Genomic DNA, 15,915 nt, shown 5'->3' with positions numbered 1-15,915 from the left:
GGGCCGCCCGATGGAGACAGCGCAGCGCCGTGTTTGCGCGACGAAAAGTTGAAACGCTACGTTTTAACCGATGCGTACGCAATGAGCTGGTACGGTTTATGCGGATACGAAACACATTATGTTCAATGGCCGCTGAGTCGGGGATTTGACTTTACTACTTTTAAAACAAAACTACTGTTTAAGCGGGTACGGTTTAACGAGGTTTTACTGTAGCAGAAAAGACACTTCATAAGAACAAGATATTACAGTTAAACTTCAATATAACGAGATTCTTGATGACAGCTTCTTTGTCATGTTAGACATACCTGAAGTCCTGTATTACGATTATACATGTCCCAAACACACATATAACATGAGGTGCCTGCCAGGGCTGGAAAAAAATTTATAAAATGTATAATGGAAAAAAATGTATAAGAGTATAAGACTTAATTTAACATCCAAGTACATGACGCTTTTATCTTTCTTTGATATGTGACGCACTACTACCCTTTTGGTGGCAAATGCCTGCGATGTATGAAATGAGAGTAACCCAACAAATCCTAAACAGCAATAATGTTAGCGTTCTGCGTACTCTCTACAAGCACGCTTCCATCATCATGACCTACCTTCGTCACGAAGTGCCTGCCTGAGGCCTCGCGTAGTGGGCGTCAGCAAGGCATGCAGGTCCGCCAGGCCAGCCACCCCCGCAGCCCGGAACAGGACGGTGAATGTGGGAGCGCAGACGTAGAAGTAGGGGCACTGGCGGGCGCGCAGAAGCTGGTACAGGGAGCGGAAGCCCTGCGCCCAGTCCCCCTGCAGGGCCGCCCGGGCGGGGCTGGCGGGGTCGGCAAACAGGGAGGTGGCCTCCTTGGACACTGACGCATTGGCCATCACCCCGTGGCGGGGAAACAGCCGCAGCCAGGGCAGGTGCGGGTGCAGCCACACGAGGCAGTGCTGGTGGAAACGTGCCTGCGGGCTACTGTCCAGGCTCCCTCGCTGCACCGAAAGAAATGGGAGACAGTGCAGTGTTGGTTGGAGGCACAATGAGAGCAGATGAATTAGCCTAACAAGCAACAAGCTTGTAGTGAAGGACACCTTGTTACTTTTGACCATATGGGTCCCTTTGACGAGTGCGCAATGCACTTTTGCGTACCATTCTCATTGCAATGCAGCTATGATGGCCAAAAATCAAACCTAACCTGAAGCTCAGCAGCAGGACGCCGAATGCCACTAAACCACTACCCTGGGTGGCATACCTTAAGAAATGTGTAAAACTGATGAAAAGGCAGTGAAAATGGTTGCCATAATTTAACACACAAGAGCTTGTATTCAATACCCCGTTTTTGACAACAACTGCAAGATACACGAGTGCATACCTGTCAACACTCCGAAGTTTACGAATTTGGGCTTGCTTCACAATTTCACAAAAGGTGCCAAATTTTATGGAAAGCTTTGTTGATGAAAATGTTCACTCTTCTGCCTCCGAAAACACTCAGAAATCTTCGGATAGTCAAAGGACAACTAAGGGATACTTCCTTCATGCTGGTTTAGTCAGACAAGTTTCTATACCAGGTAAAATTGGCAACATCAAAGCCTGCAAATGTCGCTTGTCACTGTCACTCAAAAACAATGTGCTGTTTACCATTTTAATGCTGTTGAACATTTGTTGCAGCTTGTGTGCTGCATCTAAAGGTAAACCATTATAATGAAATGCATGTGTATCCCACAAAGGGTACATGTACTAAAAGAAGAGAGCCTGAAGAGCCCTTAGAAATCAACAGCCTATTATGAATCGCTTCACATTTAGGTACTCTTCAGTTAAGACAAATTTTTGCAGTGGCGATTTTACCAGTGTTGATTGTTTACCAGTGGAATTGCTGACAGAGTATATGTGCCGACAGCGCCATATGGCCGGCTGCCGTCGTTTCTCCTATGTTTATGAACGAACAATAGAGGGCCGCCACGGACTCAAGGGTGTGCGTGTGTGGTGCAATACAAGTGCACGAACTATCAGCAGGGGGGAAGCACCCGTTCCCTCGCCCCTAATTAAAAGGGGCACATCCAAGACCTTCGGAGGAGCCAGTATACAATTCGGTAAATTTGATTGGATCATCAATATCTGCCGTCCTCCAACCCAGGGCACTAGGGAAAGGAGAAGTTATTTAAACGCAGGTTTGAGACCGAGCTAGACAGTCTAGAGTTTAGAAGCTGAGCCTACAATCTGCTGAGAAGCGTCAAGGAGCTAGTGCCGTCCAGTATCGCCTGGGCCGCCTAGCCGCGTCTGAACTGCAGGTTACTAGTTGGCGTAAGAGAAGACAAACCAACCTATGCAACGAAGTTCACGGTAGTTCCCCTCAAGTTAGCTCAACCTGCTCGAGGGAAGACATCAGACCTAGACTCCCGGGATACCCAGCCCAGCAATCACATCCACCGCAACGAGATTGGCTTGCCAGCATTCTTTGGGAAAGCTCTGCCATCGACTCCACACTTTATGGAATTGCTGCTGCTGCTCGGCCATGCATATGCCATCATTTGTTTTCTTTTTAACTCTGTTTAGTGGACAACCCGGAAGTGTATTCTTTTGTAGCGTTATTTTTTATACACACTGTTAATTGCTTGTTGCATTTCTTTTGTATTCATCATTGATCTAGATTAAGTGCATGTGTGTTAGTTGTGCTTTTTGTGTTTCTTTTAATCTCTGTGTCATTATCAGTCGATCAACATTTTTTTCTCTCTCTTTCTCCCGACTGACTTCTTCGCTGTGTTCGCTCGAGTACGGAACGACCAACCGGCTTGTATACCCCGTCGACGACTTCGCGCCGACGGCGAATGGGTGACAAGCTGTGACAATGTCGCCTGGGGTGAAAAGAAATTCTATATTCGAGAGATAGAACGTCACTGCAAACCGTTATCGTTAATTGGCAGCACATAAACGAAGCAACGCAAAACCGTGATCTCTTGATAACGGCGTAGTAACTCCGAACCTTTGCAAAATTGGGATGTGGCAGCCTATGGTGCAAGCGCTCTCGCCGACTTGGGCTGCAAGGATATCAACAGCAATAACAGGAACGCTTGAGCAGCCATTCCCATAAAGGACATAGCTGGCTGTTCCAAAATCGTTGAAATAGGCATAATGCGAGGGGTGCTGCACGGACAATTGCACAATAACGAGAGTGCCACTGTCGTTGCAGCTGATGTTGCAGCGCTGCACGCCCCGCGCCATGCAGTTTATGTTGTATGCCTCGTCCCTGGAAACGCAACTTGAAAGCGAGTGACCTGGTCCACGGCTTCAATAGGCATGGTTGGAAAACCGTAAACACACTGAAATGTGGTCGTTATAACCAATACATTGTTATAAGTGGGTTCGACTGCAATGAATATCGCATATAATGAAAGTATTTTCGTGTCCAACGCAACTTCGGTTCGACTGTAAAAAACTACTTTTGAGTAGCACCAGGTTGCACAAGGTAGAGCCCTACCCACCAGTTGACTTCCGATATTCACTACAGCACCTGAAATAGATGCTGACTGTTTGCAGTCACAGCCAAGAACTTAAAAAAGCACTGACAAAAAATGTGGGATCTTTTCTTTTCTGTCGTTACAAGTAGCTAATGAGCCAGTCATCATGTCATGGAACCTCATTTGTTTCAGCACGCAACAGGCTATTCTTTGGAACATTGTTTATAGCGACCAGTCCACATTTCCATTTCAGAGAACAACAAGAGGGTCATAACTTCATGCGAGGCTTCGTAAACACAGCTGGTCACATGATCACACAAACCTGTGATGCACATGGTGGCGCACAAGATTCGTGTTACCAGTTGTTTGACTTTATCTACGTACACGGCGCCACGTGCAATGCGCCATCCTCTTTGTGCTCCTCCTTTCGTTATTCAGAGGCGTACAATATTCTGCAGGCGAGAGTTGTCGCCATACTAGACGTGGCCAATCACTTTTTGGCGTAGGCAACTTCAAACCAACCACCCTTCCCACGTGGCAACCCTACCAGAATGGCTGATTTGATTTCCTCAGCTTCTGAGACGCGGAGACACAAGCCTATGCTAGTGCTGCCCTGGAAGCAACTGGCTTCCCCATGAACGGAAGCAACTTAGCTTTTTCTTAAAAATCCCACAAGAGTGCCAAGTGCTATAACCATACATAAAATGATATTGATGCAAAATTTCATTAAACGGTGCAAAGGTAAGCTCAAAATATTCTCTATTTTGCAGAATTCTCTAGTTGCAGTGTGGAGACCAAAGATACCACATTTCCCCAAATCTAGGCTGGCCCCCGAAATTGAGGTCAGGAAAACGTTCTTCAAACATAAGGCGAACAAATAAAGGCATTCTACTGTGAAAAGAACATGCATTTTATTACAGTTTGCTGAAATGTCGAAGTAGACAGGCGTCTGAGCTTGTTCTGAGCGATGCCTACAATGTTTCCAAACCACCATCACCTTCAGCTGTACAATCTCTCATCACAGACATTCCTGCTTCTCGCTGTGTCCTGAAGCTACATCGCTTTCCACCTAAAATTGTCAGCCTTTCTGTTGTACAGTTGAATCCATCTGCTTCGTAGCTCAGTTGAAAAGTTAGTTCCATTGTTTCCGTCATATTGTGGCCACAAGGCAGCGTTAAATGTCTGGCGGTTGCAGCCAAACCGCACCTCGAAATTAAGACCATCCCCAGATTAAGGACATTTTATTCAAGTAAATAAGATATTGTTGGATTTATCAAATGATATTGCTGGATGCATGCACACTTCTTTCAGGCAGCAGCATCATCCCACTCAACAACCAAAAAGTACCATCCCCAAGATTAACACGACATCAGTAGCAGAAACGCTCTGCTAGTGGTCACGAAAGTGTCCTTGCGGTGGAAATACCAACAGAGACAGGGCATAGAACCATCGCAGCTACCAGTGTAGACACACGGTCAAAAGAAAAGAAGAAAAGTGCACTGCAATTACACAAAACACCTGTGCAAGCTCATCTCCTGAATGTCAAAAGAGGCTAGACCCACAGAAAAGACCACCAAAGAAGAAAACACAGGGACTTCTTTCGAGAGTGAACAAAAAGGCAGCACTAGTACAGTCTTCGTCACTCTTGTCTAGAGTGCTGTGATGCTCTACTGTGGAGTAAAAAGCTGAGCTTTCTATATGAGGTGCCGCTGGCTTGAAAAAGAGTGATTTGTGTTGCTACCAATAATCATTTATCAAGCAGGCTAGCCCAGTGCCACTTATGCCATTAATTTCCCAGCGCCGCTCCTGCTTGCCTATGACTGAGCCCCGATGCATGAGAAACCAAATGAAGGCAGCTACATAATTAGTACTTTAGATGCCTTGTTGCCCGTTGCACCAGCTGCCTTTGCTGTAGGGTTAAACAAAAATGATAGGGAAGAAGCAACACTAAATTAACACCAGTGCTTTGCCTGAATGGCAGAATATGCTGGAAAGTAAAGCTGCCTCAAGCCAACAACACATCCAGTAGAAGGTGGAAAGGCGCAAAGCCACGTGCTGTGCACAGAAGCCTAATGGGTAGAGCATTGGGGTTCTGTGCCAGGTATTTGGTGTTCGATCCTATCACTGAACACATTTTATAAAAAAATTGAGCATGCCCAAAGCGAGCTAGATCGGAACATACCTACCCACCTCAAAGTAAAAGGCTCTATCTTGAGTTTGCTGGTACGGTTCCAGCGCCTAGGATACAGCGCCTAGTCCTGTACCCTCATTCAGTTTCTTGTGGTGTTTTCCCATTATGCTAACTCATTGGGCCTGGTATGAGGCAAAGAATGCTTTGCATTATAATTGCCTGCTGTATATTAGCTGGTACTGAATCACTGCAAGTTGTTCTCTATCCTCCATGCTTCCGTCACTGAAGTGTGGCAGCTACTCTCCATTCTGCAGCACTCACCTCTGCTGCAGACTCCTGGCAGCACTCAGAATGGATGCCCCGCACAAATCCTGTGGTCCCACTGGCCTCCTCGCATGTCTTGAGGCTTCCACTCCAGGGGAAGTGGCTGGTCGAGCAGAAGCGCACACGAGTTTTCAGGCTCCAGTCCAGGGGAAGACCCGGCAGTTTTGCCGACTGCGTAACCACGGAGACCCTCCGATTTTGGACACATACTAACAGTTCTGTTCCACATGCAGCAGGGTAATGCAACTGAATGAGTCTGCACTACATTAGTATCAGTAAGTCTTGGCAGACAATTCCATGAGTGTGATTTTGCGAGTCACACAAGAGTCTCGGCCCAGCGAGTGATTAGAAGTCCGCATGAGTGTGAGACAATGAATTTAGCTACAGCCTCCAGGGCTGAATTTTGCAACATGACAATCATGATCAATCTCACACGCACATCCTTTTCTTTAATGCTCGATGCATCCCAATTTTCTGTTAGGTACACTATAAGTAATTCAAGTGCTAAAGCCCCTCAACCTGCCACATCAAAATGGTAAAGCTGCATATTGGGAGCTCTCCATCCTAGCATCAATATCGGCATAGATACTCTCTCCATTTGCCTCAACTACTGTCTGCAAGCAACATTCCTCTCCTGCCTTCTCCAATACTGGGGCCGAGAGAACGCCACACTGAACTCATGAGCACAGACTCCCTTTTTTTCTTCTTTTCCTATTTTGCTTCCTGGCACATTTCCAGTGGAAGTTTCGTGCTTTTTGCAATGGACAATTTACTCAAGCCACACGCCATAATCGTTGCAATGACGTTGCAGTCATGTGGCGTCGCTCTGCTGGGAAGAAAGGCTCTCTCGAAAGTAAGGGTGCGTAGGCTTCCCTTTCAATTTTCAGCTGTTTTTTACACCTTGCAGAAAATTTCCAGGGTGAGATCCAAGCACCACAATTGTTTGCAATGGCGAAACCTGGTGAGAGGCCCTTTAAAAATTCACGATGATCTTTTTCATGTACCAAATTAAATGTGACAAAAACCCTAAAGGGTATTACAGTTTTTGAGCATGCACATCAGTGCACACATGTCCGCACTTGAGAGTTGTACGCTGCAAAGCAAACTGCTGTTTTACCCCACTACCAACTGCAACTATGTGCATTCCTGCGCAAAATTTTGCCGATGTGCCTTACCAACACATTTCTAGCACATTAGAGGTCTGCTTGAATTTAAGCACATATAAAGTAATTGAAAGATTTAGCTTCCCCAGAGAAAGAACTGCCATAACAACCTAGCTTCTGCAGTCAGAAGTAGCTGAACATGATACTTTTGACTATGATCATAACCATGTAGAGCATTTTATAACTAAATCACAGCTTGCACAAAGAACATCATTTTGAAATTGTCTTTCTTCGTCACAATCTTTTTCACATTAAAGGGCAACTTTGGCATTTTTTAGCCATATTAGGATATTTTCATTTTCAAATGGCACTGACAGTCCTGTCACCAGTAGGGTGATTCAATTTGCTTAGAAATTCATCAATAATTTTAAATAAACAATAAACGAGATACCGAAAATGAAACAGGTAGCTGATTCGTGATCGCATAATGAGTCGATGATGTCAGAGCCTGTACTACCATATAGTAAACAGGCAGAATGCGTGCTAAACAAGCAGTACAGTTGGCGCTAACGCAGAAGAAGTGAAGCTGATGATGTCTCCCGACGACAAAGGGAGCTTTTACAGATCTTCCAAACTAGACAGTGGCGATATAAGCTAGGATTTCAGCGGCAGTGGCGGTGTAGTCTCCGACGTCACAAACACAGGGTGGCCAGTAGAAAGTCACGAGTCAGGAACGGGGGACCTTTAACGGTCCCCTAGGGGCTCCCAGGATACCTTTAACGTGCCCCCAATGCATGGGACACGAGGATTCTTGCATTTTGCCCTTATCGAAATACAACTGCTGCGTCCGGGATTTGATTCCACGACCTCATGCTTAGCAGCGTAACACCATAACTGCTAAGCCACCACGACAGAAAACCTACAAAATCAAAAACTACAGCTTTAACACAGGGTAATCGCTTATACTTAACGGACTAGCAGCATTTGACTGCAGAATGAAAAGCCTTTTCTGCCCTGCTTCTGTTATCTTTACGCTGTGAAACCTAGCTTTACATGTGTAAATGAGGCGCTGTGTCGCAGGAAACACAGATGTGTCTTGGCATAAATTAGTTCATATATCAAGTCAGTTTTGTCCACGATAACATCGTACGCAAGTTCAGATAATTCACAGTTCGGAAGTATTGGTAAAAAAATTCACAGTTCCACCCAAAAGGCGGAGCACTGATTGCAATAGCAAATTAGTAGATAGCTGTACGAAGTACGGATAGTAGTTTTATCGGCTGTATAAGCTTGTAGACATTTGCTTACAAACTAAATTCACAATGATAGAACGTGTAAGTGTGACTCAATGACGGCGTGGAAAGGAACAGACACACAGAGACAGCACTGTCTCTGTACGTCTGCTTTCTACGTCCTTGTTCAGTCACGCTTACACATTCTATTCATGGATTCAAACCAACTAGCCCGTCAATGAGTTTTAACTAAATTAACCAGCATGGTGTCACGAGCACACAGGTAAACATGAACACATCTCACTCGATGAGCGCAGAAACTCGCTGTGAAAATTCTGGTGTGAGGAATCGCGGCAGCAGCAAGCAAATTGTCCTTCATGCTTGTCTCGCTTCAGTGCGAACAAAACGTCGAAAGCATGGCACATACGAAGCTACCGGCACTATGCACACTCTGAAAGCATTGCAGATTGCTTTAAAGATGAGGCCCCCACGGGCGCACACTTTAGCCACGTCACAGATCGCTTTCAAGACACAACAGTGCCGGCATCGCATCCCTATGGCATTCACCAAAGCGTCTACTATGGCGTCCGCGATACGCGTGGCCAACGTCGTAGTAGATGCCGCGGTTGTTTACACTCTGTACAGAGCAGCGGGCAAGAAGGACAACAAGGCACCGTAGCAGCCACCGAAGAAGAATGCCCCTCCTCCCTCGCCTCACCACCCTGCCTCGCATGCCACAGGAGAGGGCACGCACCCGGGCTGCATTCCTCGCTCGCGCACGCGAGATTGAACGGCGTTCGCCGGCTCACCCTCACACGCTTTCACTCGTACAGAACCGCACGGCGATGGCAGAAATGTGCCTGGACAATGCCTCCTTTACTAGATGCTTGCCGCGTTGTCCGGTAAACTCAGTTCCATGCCCTCTCCCTTTTCTCGTTACCGCGAAAAGACAATGAGCGCCTCTCATGGCAAACACATGCAACTTAGATCACGTGCTGCAGCCTCTGAGATTACCATGGCATCTGGGAGGCCCGCGAGAACGCTCGCTAACAGATTCCCGCGCATATCGGTTCTACGAACGCGCCGGCAGAAACATTCGGCCACCGCTGCCACTTCCGCCGGAAGTCGAAAAGGCAACAAACGCCGCCTCACGGAATTTATGCTGAACTAAGGGAACCGCCGCTACAATGGGAAAGTGAACAATGCGGCAGGCATCTAGTAAAGGAGGCACTGGTCTGGAGTGTCTATATAATTGAACAAAAAGTGCAGGTCTTAGAAGTTCAATATGCATGTGAATTAACTGCACTCGTACACACTGGCGATATGGCAACACTTTGCGTACTGTAACACACAGCGGACTCACCTGTTTGGACTGTTCAGCCTTTGCGCCATCCACCAGAGAGTGCCGTGTTTCATCATCATAGGAGTCAACGGCAACCTTTGTCACCGTGAGTCTCTGTGAAGAATGGCAGAGAAAAGAAAAAAAAACAATAAGAAAGTGATTGACTGTGTTCGTAATCCTCTTTTCTTGGTCCTCATCTTTTTAGCGCTGCTGCTTGTCAAATACAAAGATTGGTTTGTGATGTTTGGTGGTGCAAAGGCATTCTATGTAAGACTATGTAAAAACATGTTTATAATACAGCTCTGCCTTTATTAAAAGATTCTTCATTCCTTTATAACAGACTAGTTTGCTGTATCTGGAGCACTGTTCTGCAATTGTACGCAAGACAAGAACGCTCCCTTGACAAAACTCCCTCCACCGCGATTTCAGCAGAATTAATTCATTAATATGCGTTGCTTCCGGTTTCCAATTACTCTTGTCTTAATTTACTGCATGGCTAGCCTATTGGCCAGCTGACTTGGTAGCAGTGATCAGATTGCTCCCAATCATGTTGAACTACCTTTTAGTGCAGTTAAAAGCACTTTGAAGCAGTGACGTGACCTTTCAGAGCAGTTAAAGGCAGCTGCACTTGTGCAAATACTTAGACATGTTCATGTACAAGTAATTTGCCATGCTGTATTATCAGGTAGCTACTGCTTTTTTTCTTGTCCTTTTCCTATGGAGAGTGCTCATTTGGTTCAAAGAGAAGAAAGACCTCGGGCTAGCTACTTTCATGGACATGCTTTCCTGAGGAATGCAATTTGTGCTAAATCGTTCAATAAGGCCTTTCCCTTGTGGTGTCCTAGACAAAAGGAAATCTAAGGCTCACACTTCACAACTTGGTGCATGCTATGCAAGCTATCTATAGAAGGATACAACTTAAAAAGTAGCAGTTGGCAACCAAGGCACACAGACTGTGCGGCGTTGTGTTACTCCGCTAGCCAATCACACAAGCAAACAAAGTCGTCGTCGTCATGTGACGTATTCAAAATCGTGTTGTACTTGATACGTCCAGAGCGTCTGCTCTTCTTGAGTCTTTTCAATGGCGGAAGCGATGAGGTGTGCAACAAACCCAGACAAAGTGTATGGAGTCTGAGCATTTCACTCTTCAAAAGTCCTCAGTACAGTTCATTTCATTGCTGAGCCCGTTTTAGTCGTGAAACTTCACTGCCAACTGAAGTGAAACTCTACAATAAATGGTTGCAGCGAAGCAAGCATTTTATTTCAGTTCAATAAAGAATTAGGCTTTTGCCATTCCACTATGACAGACGAGTGAAAATATAAAATTACACGCTTATAACTTTAGTTTTGTGGTTACCGCCTTATTTAGTTAACAGGAAAAGCTTGAGGTATGAACTATTTGCAGCCTCAGGGAGGAACAGTGGCTGGCAGTTTTGAGGGCATGGGCAGGGGCTTCACTGCAGACTTAGTTGTGTCCTACTATAGGGATCATTTCCAAGAGCCATAACTACCTCTCCTACGCGTGTCACACTATTACTATGGTCTATTTCACTCATAAGGAGCAACATTACGAGGACTTGTAAGACGACTTCCATTACTGCATTTAGGACCAAAAAAAGTCATAGAAAAGAAAGACATACCTTACTTACTCGCATAATGAACGCACTTTTCCTCCCAAAAAATTTACGCAAGGCTGAGTAGACGCGGGGGCAAAATTTTGAGTGATTTTTTTCTTTTCTCAACCACCTCTAAAAAGTAGGGAACACACTGTATGATTCTGCTTCCTATACAGTGTCCCATGCGCAGGAACAGCAGCTGGATCCGAGCTGTTTTGCCATGCCATAGCACCTGATTGGGCACCTGGCATGTGACAAAATTGGCAGATACATGGGACGATTTGGTGCCCGATACAGCAGCCGACGCGCTGGAAAGGCAATCGGATCTTAGCTGTTTTGCCATGCCATAGCACCGAGTAGAATGCCTGTACTCGTCGCGCACAGGGCATCCACTCCCACACGTTGCGCACTCTACGCGTTGCTTAATTCCCGGCATGACACAGGCTCAGGCCAACACCAAAAAGACAAATCGGCTAACCTGTGGCGACACAGTCGGAGGGAGTGCTGTTGTCCGGTGCAGCAGGGGGTGAACGTCTTCTAACCGAGGTTTCTTCTGCACTGGACACCTGCCATGATAAGCAACAAACGTTAGATGTTGCATGACACGGTAAAGTGAGGGGCCTCCACAGCCATGTGCAAGAACGTTCACTTCCAAGAAATTACCTATTTGAAATCATCGATTTTAATATCCCAAGACACACACAGGCTATGAGAAATGGACAGTGGGGGCTCAAGATTAATTTTGATAACATGGTGTTCTTTTAACGCACAGCTGAATTCATTTGCATGAGCATTTCTTTCAGTTCAAGCCCTGCCTGAATGCAGCCATGGCAGCCGGGAATCAAACCCACTACCTCGTGCACAGCAGGGGAAGGCCATAGCCAAACAATAGCTTTCTGCAAGGCTTTAGAAATGCATAACACTTTCTCTCTGCAATGGGCCACTTGCAGGTGGAAAGATCAAGACGATTCCATGCTCCGATTCATTCACATCCAGTTTTACTGCCACACTTTAAATTACACTGAACAGCAGCCCTCTATTCTCTGGTGAAACAAACAACTTCACACTATGGTTCTCAATTGCAACATGGTGCTAAAAATAAATTCGGCAGTTTTACACGCCAAAACCACATTTATTACAAGGCATGTCATAGCGAGGGACCAGGGACTCGTCAATGTGTACCCAGTGCATGGTAAATGGGTGTTGTCAGATTTCACCCCCCCTGAAATGCGGTCGCCTAGGCCACAATTTGATCCCACGACCTCGTGCTTAGCAGCACAACACCAAAGCCACTAAGCAATCACAGCAGGTCGCAACATGGTGCTGCCACAGTGCTGACAACACTTTCAGCTTCTGGCGAAGTGGGTGCAACTGAGATGCACAACATCTTGCAGACACTGTTCGTCGTAGGAGCATTTATTAACACTGCAGGCAATTTTAAGAGTATGCTTTGAAAGCTTTCTATGCTCAACACTAATTCTACACAGCGGGAATTCGGGTCCTCCAAAGTTGAGCACTGCGTACTGAACACAATGTCAGATCAGGAAAGCTGCATTCATAATACAGTGTCATGGCAGTCTTCCACGAATATGATGGCTGAAATAGGATGCTTTCACTGAGCTGAAAAAGCAGCCTTTTCCATTAGACCACCCAGCAGTGAGGCCAAGCAAGCAACATGGCCAGTGTTCCGGTGCTCAATTCAGGCACAAGGTGCAACATGCTGCACTGTATCCTGAATGTTACAACAAGAAATTGGACCGAAGCCCTAATTTATTCTTTTCTTTCACCTTTTATTGACCAAATACTAATCAATTTTTATTTTAAACATGAGTCTTGTTTGTGTATGGGTCATTTCTCGCCAACTGTACCAATGTCCATGCTTAACCACCAGCAATTTCTAAAAATTTAGGCACTTGCATATAGCACAAAAAGTTATTCCACATACATTTTACCAGAAAAAAAAAAAATTTCATCACCTGAACAACCTCCTGAATGAAAGTATGCACCCTAAAAGGCGATTCCAAAAACTGCGTTTCATTAATTTGAAAAATCAAGTTATTTTTCTCAGGCAATGGGAGACTTTACACCTAAAATTGCGTTCATTATTAGCCATTAAAAAATGGATAACTGGTCCATATCTGGCATTTTTCTTTATAATGCCTTCATACAGAAACACAAATTTTGTACAAACTTAAGTGCCCAGGAGGTGTACCTTACGCGAGAAATGTTTTTGGGCAGCTAAATTGTGTAGAAATGCACACAGGTAACGATAAAAATGCAAAAAAGTAATTGCTGACCTATGTTTAACTGCAAATTGAACGCCAACATGAATATGCTTAATGGCGCTTCTGATGAAAAATTGTATTCTTTCCATCCGAGAAAGCTTTATGAAATTAATGTTTGTTTTAAGCAAGCAAGATAATGTTGAAGTTGTCTCCCGCCACTCAAAATTTGTACCGCATTCACCTTTGGCACAAGGCCTCTTGGCGGCAAGTATGAAATCTATAGATGTTAGCGTTCACCTGCCGATAGAAGAGTATATATGGAGCCCACACTGCTTCTAAGTTTATTTCTTCACCTTTGGGTAGCAGTTTCACCTGAAAGGCGAAACATCGATTGCGATAGCAAATTCGTAGACAGCCATACAAGGTAAGGACAGTAGTTTTATTGGCCGTATAAACTTGTAGACACTCACTAGCTTACTAACTAAATGAACAAGCATGGTGTGAGTGCACACAGGCAAACACTCACACATCACACTTGATGTCCGACGACACTCACTGGCAAAACACTGACGTGAGGAAGCGCAGCACCAGCAGCGAGCGAAGTGACCTTCATGCTGTCTATCACTTCAGTGCCAATTGAGTGACAAGAACACAACACACGCGAAGCTACGTACTCTCGGCCCCCTAGACTATGCCCCCGAAGCAGATCACTTTCAAGGTAAAGCCACTGTTGCTGCCGAAGTACAACGCACCCCTACCTCCCCGGTTCCTTGTGCGTGACAGCAGACAGCGCGCTTCCTCACCGCTTTTTTCCCTAGGCGCCGCGAAGACAGTACATGAGTGTTTTTGCCTTTTGCACCAATCGAAATGCAGCTTCCATGGTCATGGGGGGCATTCTGTAAGTGTCCACCTAGTGGACATTTCTATTTCGTCTGCTGCTGGAATTCTGATGTACGCATCAGAAGGGGACAGGCGCCTCCAGTGCATCAGCAGCGAATGAAATGGACATGTCCATTAGGTGGTCACTTACAGAAAGGGGCCACTTGAGACTGATACCGATGTTGCACGACTACTTCCGATCGCGATCATGCCTGATCCAGAAAGAAATTTTCGATCGCGATTGGCTCCCTCACGTGGCTTGCGCAATGGAACCAATCGCGACCGAGAAATTCGATCCATATTGGGCTTGATCGCGATCGTAAGTGCGCATTGTGATACCCGTTTTATGCCAGAAAGGTAAAGTAAAAAATATCACGTCAGTAAAGTTTAAAAGAAGGCACGTTACCGGAAAGGGTTGAGGCTGCATTCACGCTTCAGGGGAAGACTTGTAGTGCTGATGGCGTTCACGCTAACTGGTTGCAGAGCTCTGGGCTGCAGACGACGCCTGCCAGCCTTGCGAAGCTTGAGGATATCGTTAGGCTTCATCCATTGTGTCGTGTTTGAAGCGGCGTTTTCGGCATCTTTTAAGGTGGCTGAAATATTCAACGTACTATTGGGCGCTGGTATTCGAAAACTTCGAAAGTGCGCTCAGAAAATGCTTCGCTATGTGAATTAACATAATTTCAAAGGTCTCGCTGCAATGAGTTATTACTATTATTACTACTATTATAAGTTATACTCCCGATTTCGGCAACCGCAATGTTAATGCGCTTACTTTATGTATCTACTGAAAGTACTGAAGAACAAAATTATTTCAAGCTAGGTTTGGTACTGCGATATCAAAATGGTAGCTAGGAAACAGCCTTTTACTATCTCAGCGAGGAAAAGCGGGTTCCGTATGCATTTATACATGAACGAAAAATGAAAAATACGCGCCAGTAAAGCTAAATGCCAACTTCACAACAGCATAATAACACTTGTTACAGGTGGTACGATAAGGACTGCACGAATGTGGCTTTTGGTAAACTTGGCACACTTGAACTGGACTTTTGAAAACTTACCGGATTCCATGGCCTTTTTTGTTCCCCGGCTTGCAAGAAAACTTTGGGTCACTTGTGATGCGGTGTAACTGATGGTGCACTGTTCACGGCAACGTTTCTGTAGTTATAGAGAACGGTAACATTACTACACATTCAGGAAGACGCGAACGCACTTTAACTACAAAGCCCAACCCCCTCCCCTCCGTCTCTGCCGACTGACGCCTAAGCATAACAAACGACATTTGTGAGAGCGAATGACTGATGCCAAGCAAACATTTATTAAATCTAGCGCAGTAGATTTAGAAGAAAGACACTCACCTAAGCATCTTATTGTGCGAGGCTGTTCATGACTACTTTGAAAATAAAATTAGTACACACCAACCAGCGGCACACCAATTCTGCCGCCTCAAACAAACGTTCACGGATGCCACCATAGGTGCCGCGCAGAAAAGAAAGATATATTTCAATATAACTAGTAATGACAATGTAATAATTTGTAACACTAAAAAATGTTAATTGTTTTTGTTTATTTAAAGCTTTCAGGGTTTGTTTGAGGCTGCTTAACGATTATAAGACGGTTACGGC

General features: G+C 45.3%; 1 protein-coding gene across 1 annotated transcript in view; it reads right to left on the bottom strand.

The window, feature by feature from the left end:
* The window catches only part of hd (humpty dumpty), a 34,339-nt gene extending 18,586 nt beyond the window's left edge, over positions 1-15,753 (bottom strand). The window contains exons 1-7 of the mRNA XM_050171360.3: positions 15,649-15,753; positions 15,352-15,448; positions 14,697-14,883; positions 11,665-11,752; positions 9,592-9,684; positions 5,891-6,064; positions 606-975 (exon numbers count right to left, since the gene is read on the bottom strand). Coding sequence (XP_050027317.1) covers positions 606-975; positions 5,891-6,064; positions 9,592-9,684; positions 11,665-11,752; positions 14,697-14,883; positions 15,352-15,361 — 922 coding nt within the window. The 5' untranslated portion in view covers positions 15,362-15,448; positions 15,649-15,753. The remainder of the gene's footprint in view (positions 1-605; positions 976-5,890; positions 6,065-9,591; positions 9,685-11,664; positions 11,753-14,696; positions 14,884-15,351; positions 15,449-15,648) is intronic.
* Positions 15,754-15,915: the final 162 nt, after the last annotated feature.

The sequence above is a fragment of the Dermacentor andersoni genome, chromosome 6 (assembly GCF_023375885.2).
Source record: "Dermacentor andersoni chromosome 6, qqDerAnde1_hic_scaffold, whole genome shotgun sequence".
Taxonomy (NCBI): Eukaryota; Metazoa; Arthropoda; class Arachnida; order Ixodida; family Ixodidae; genus Dermacentor; species Dermacentor andersoni.
The sequence above is the reverse complement of the archived record's forward strand: the minus strand, read 5'-3'. Positions and strand labels throughout refer to the sequence as shown.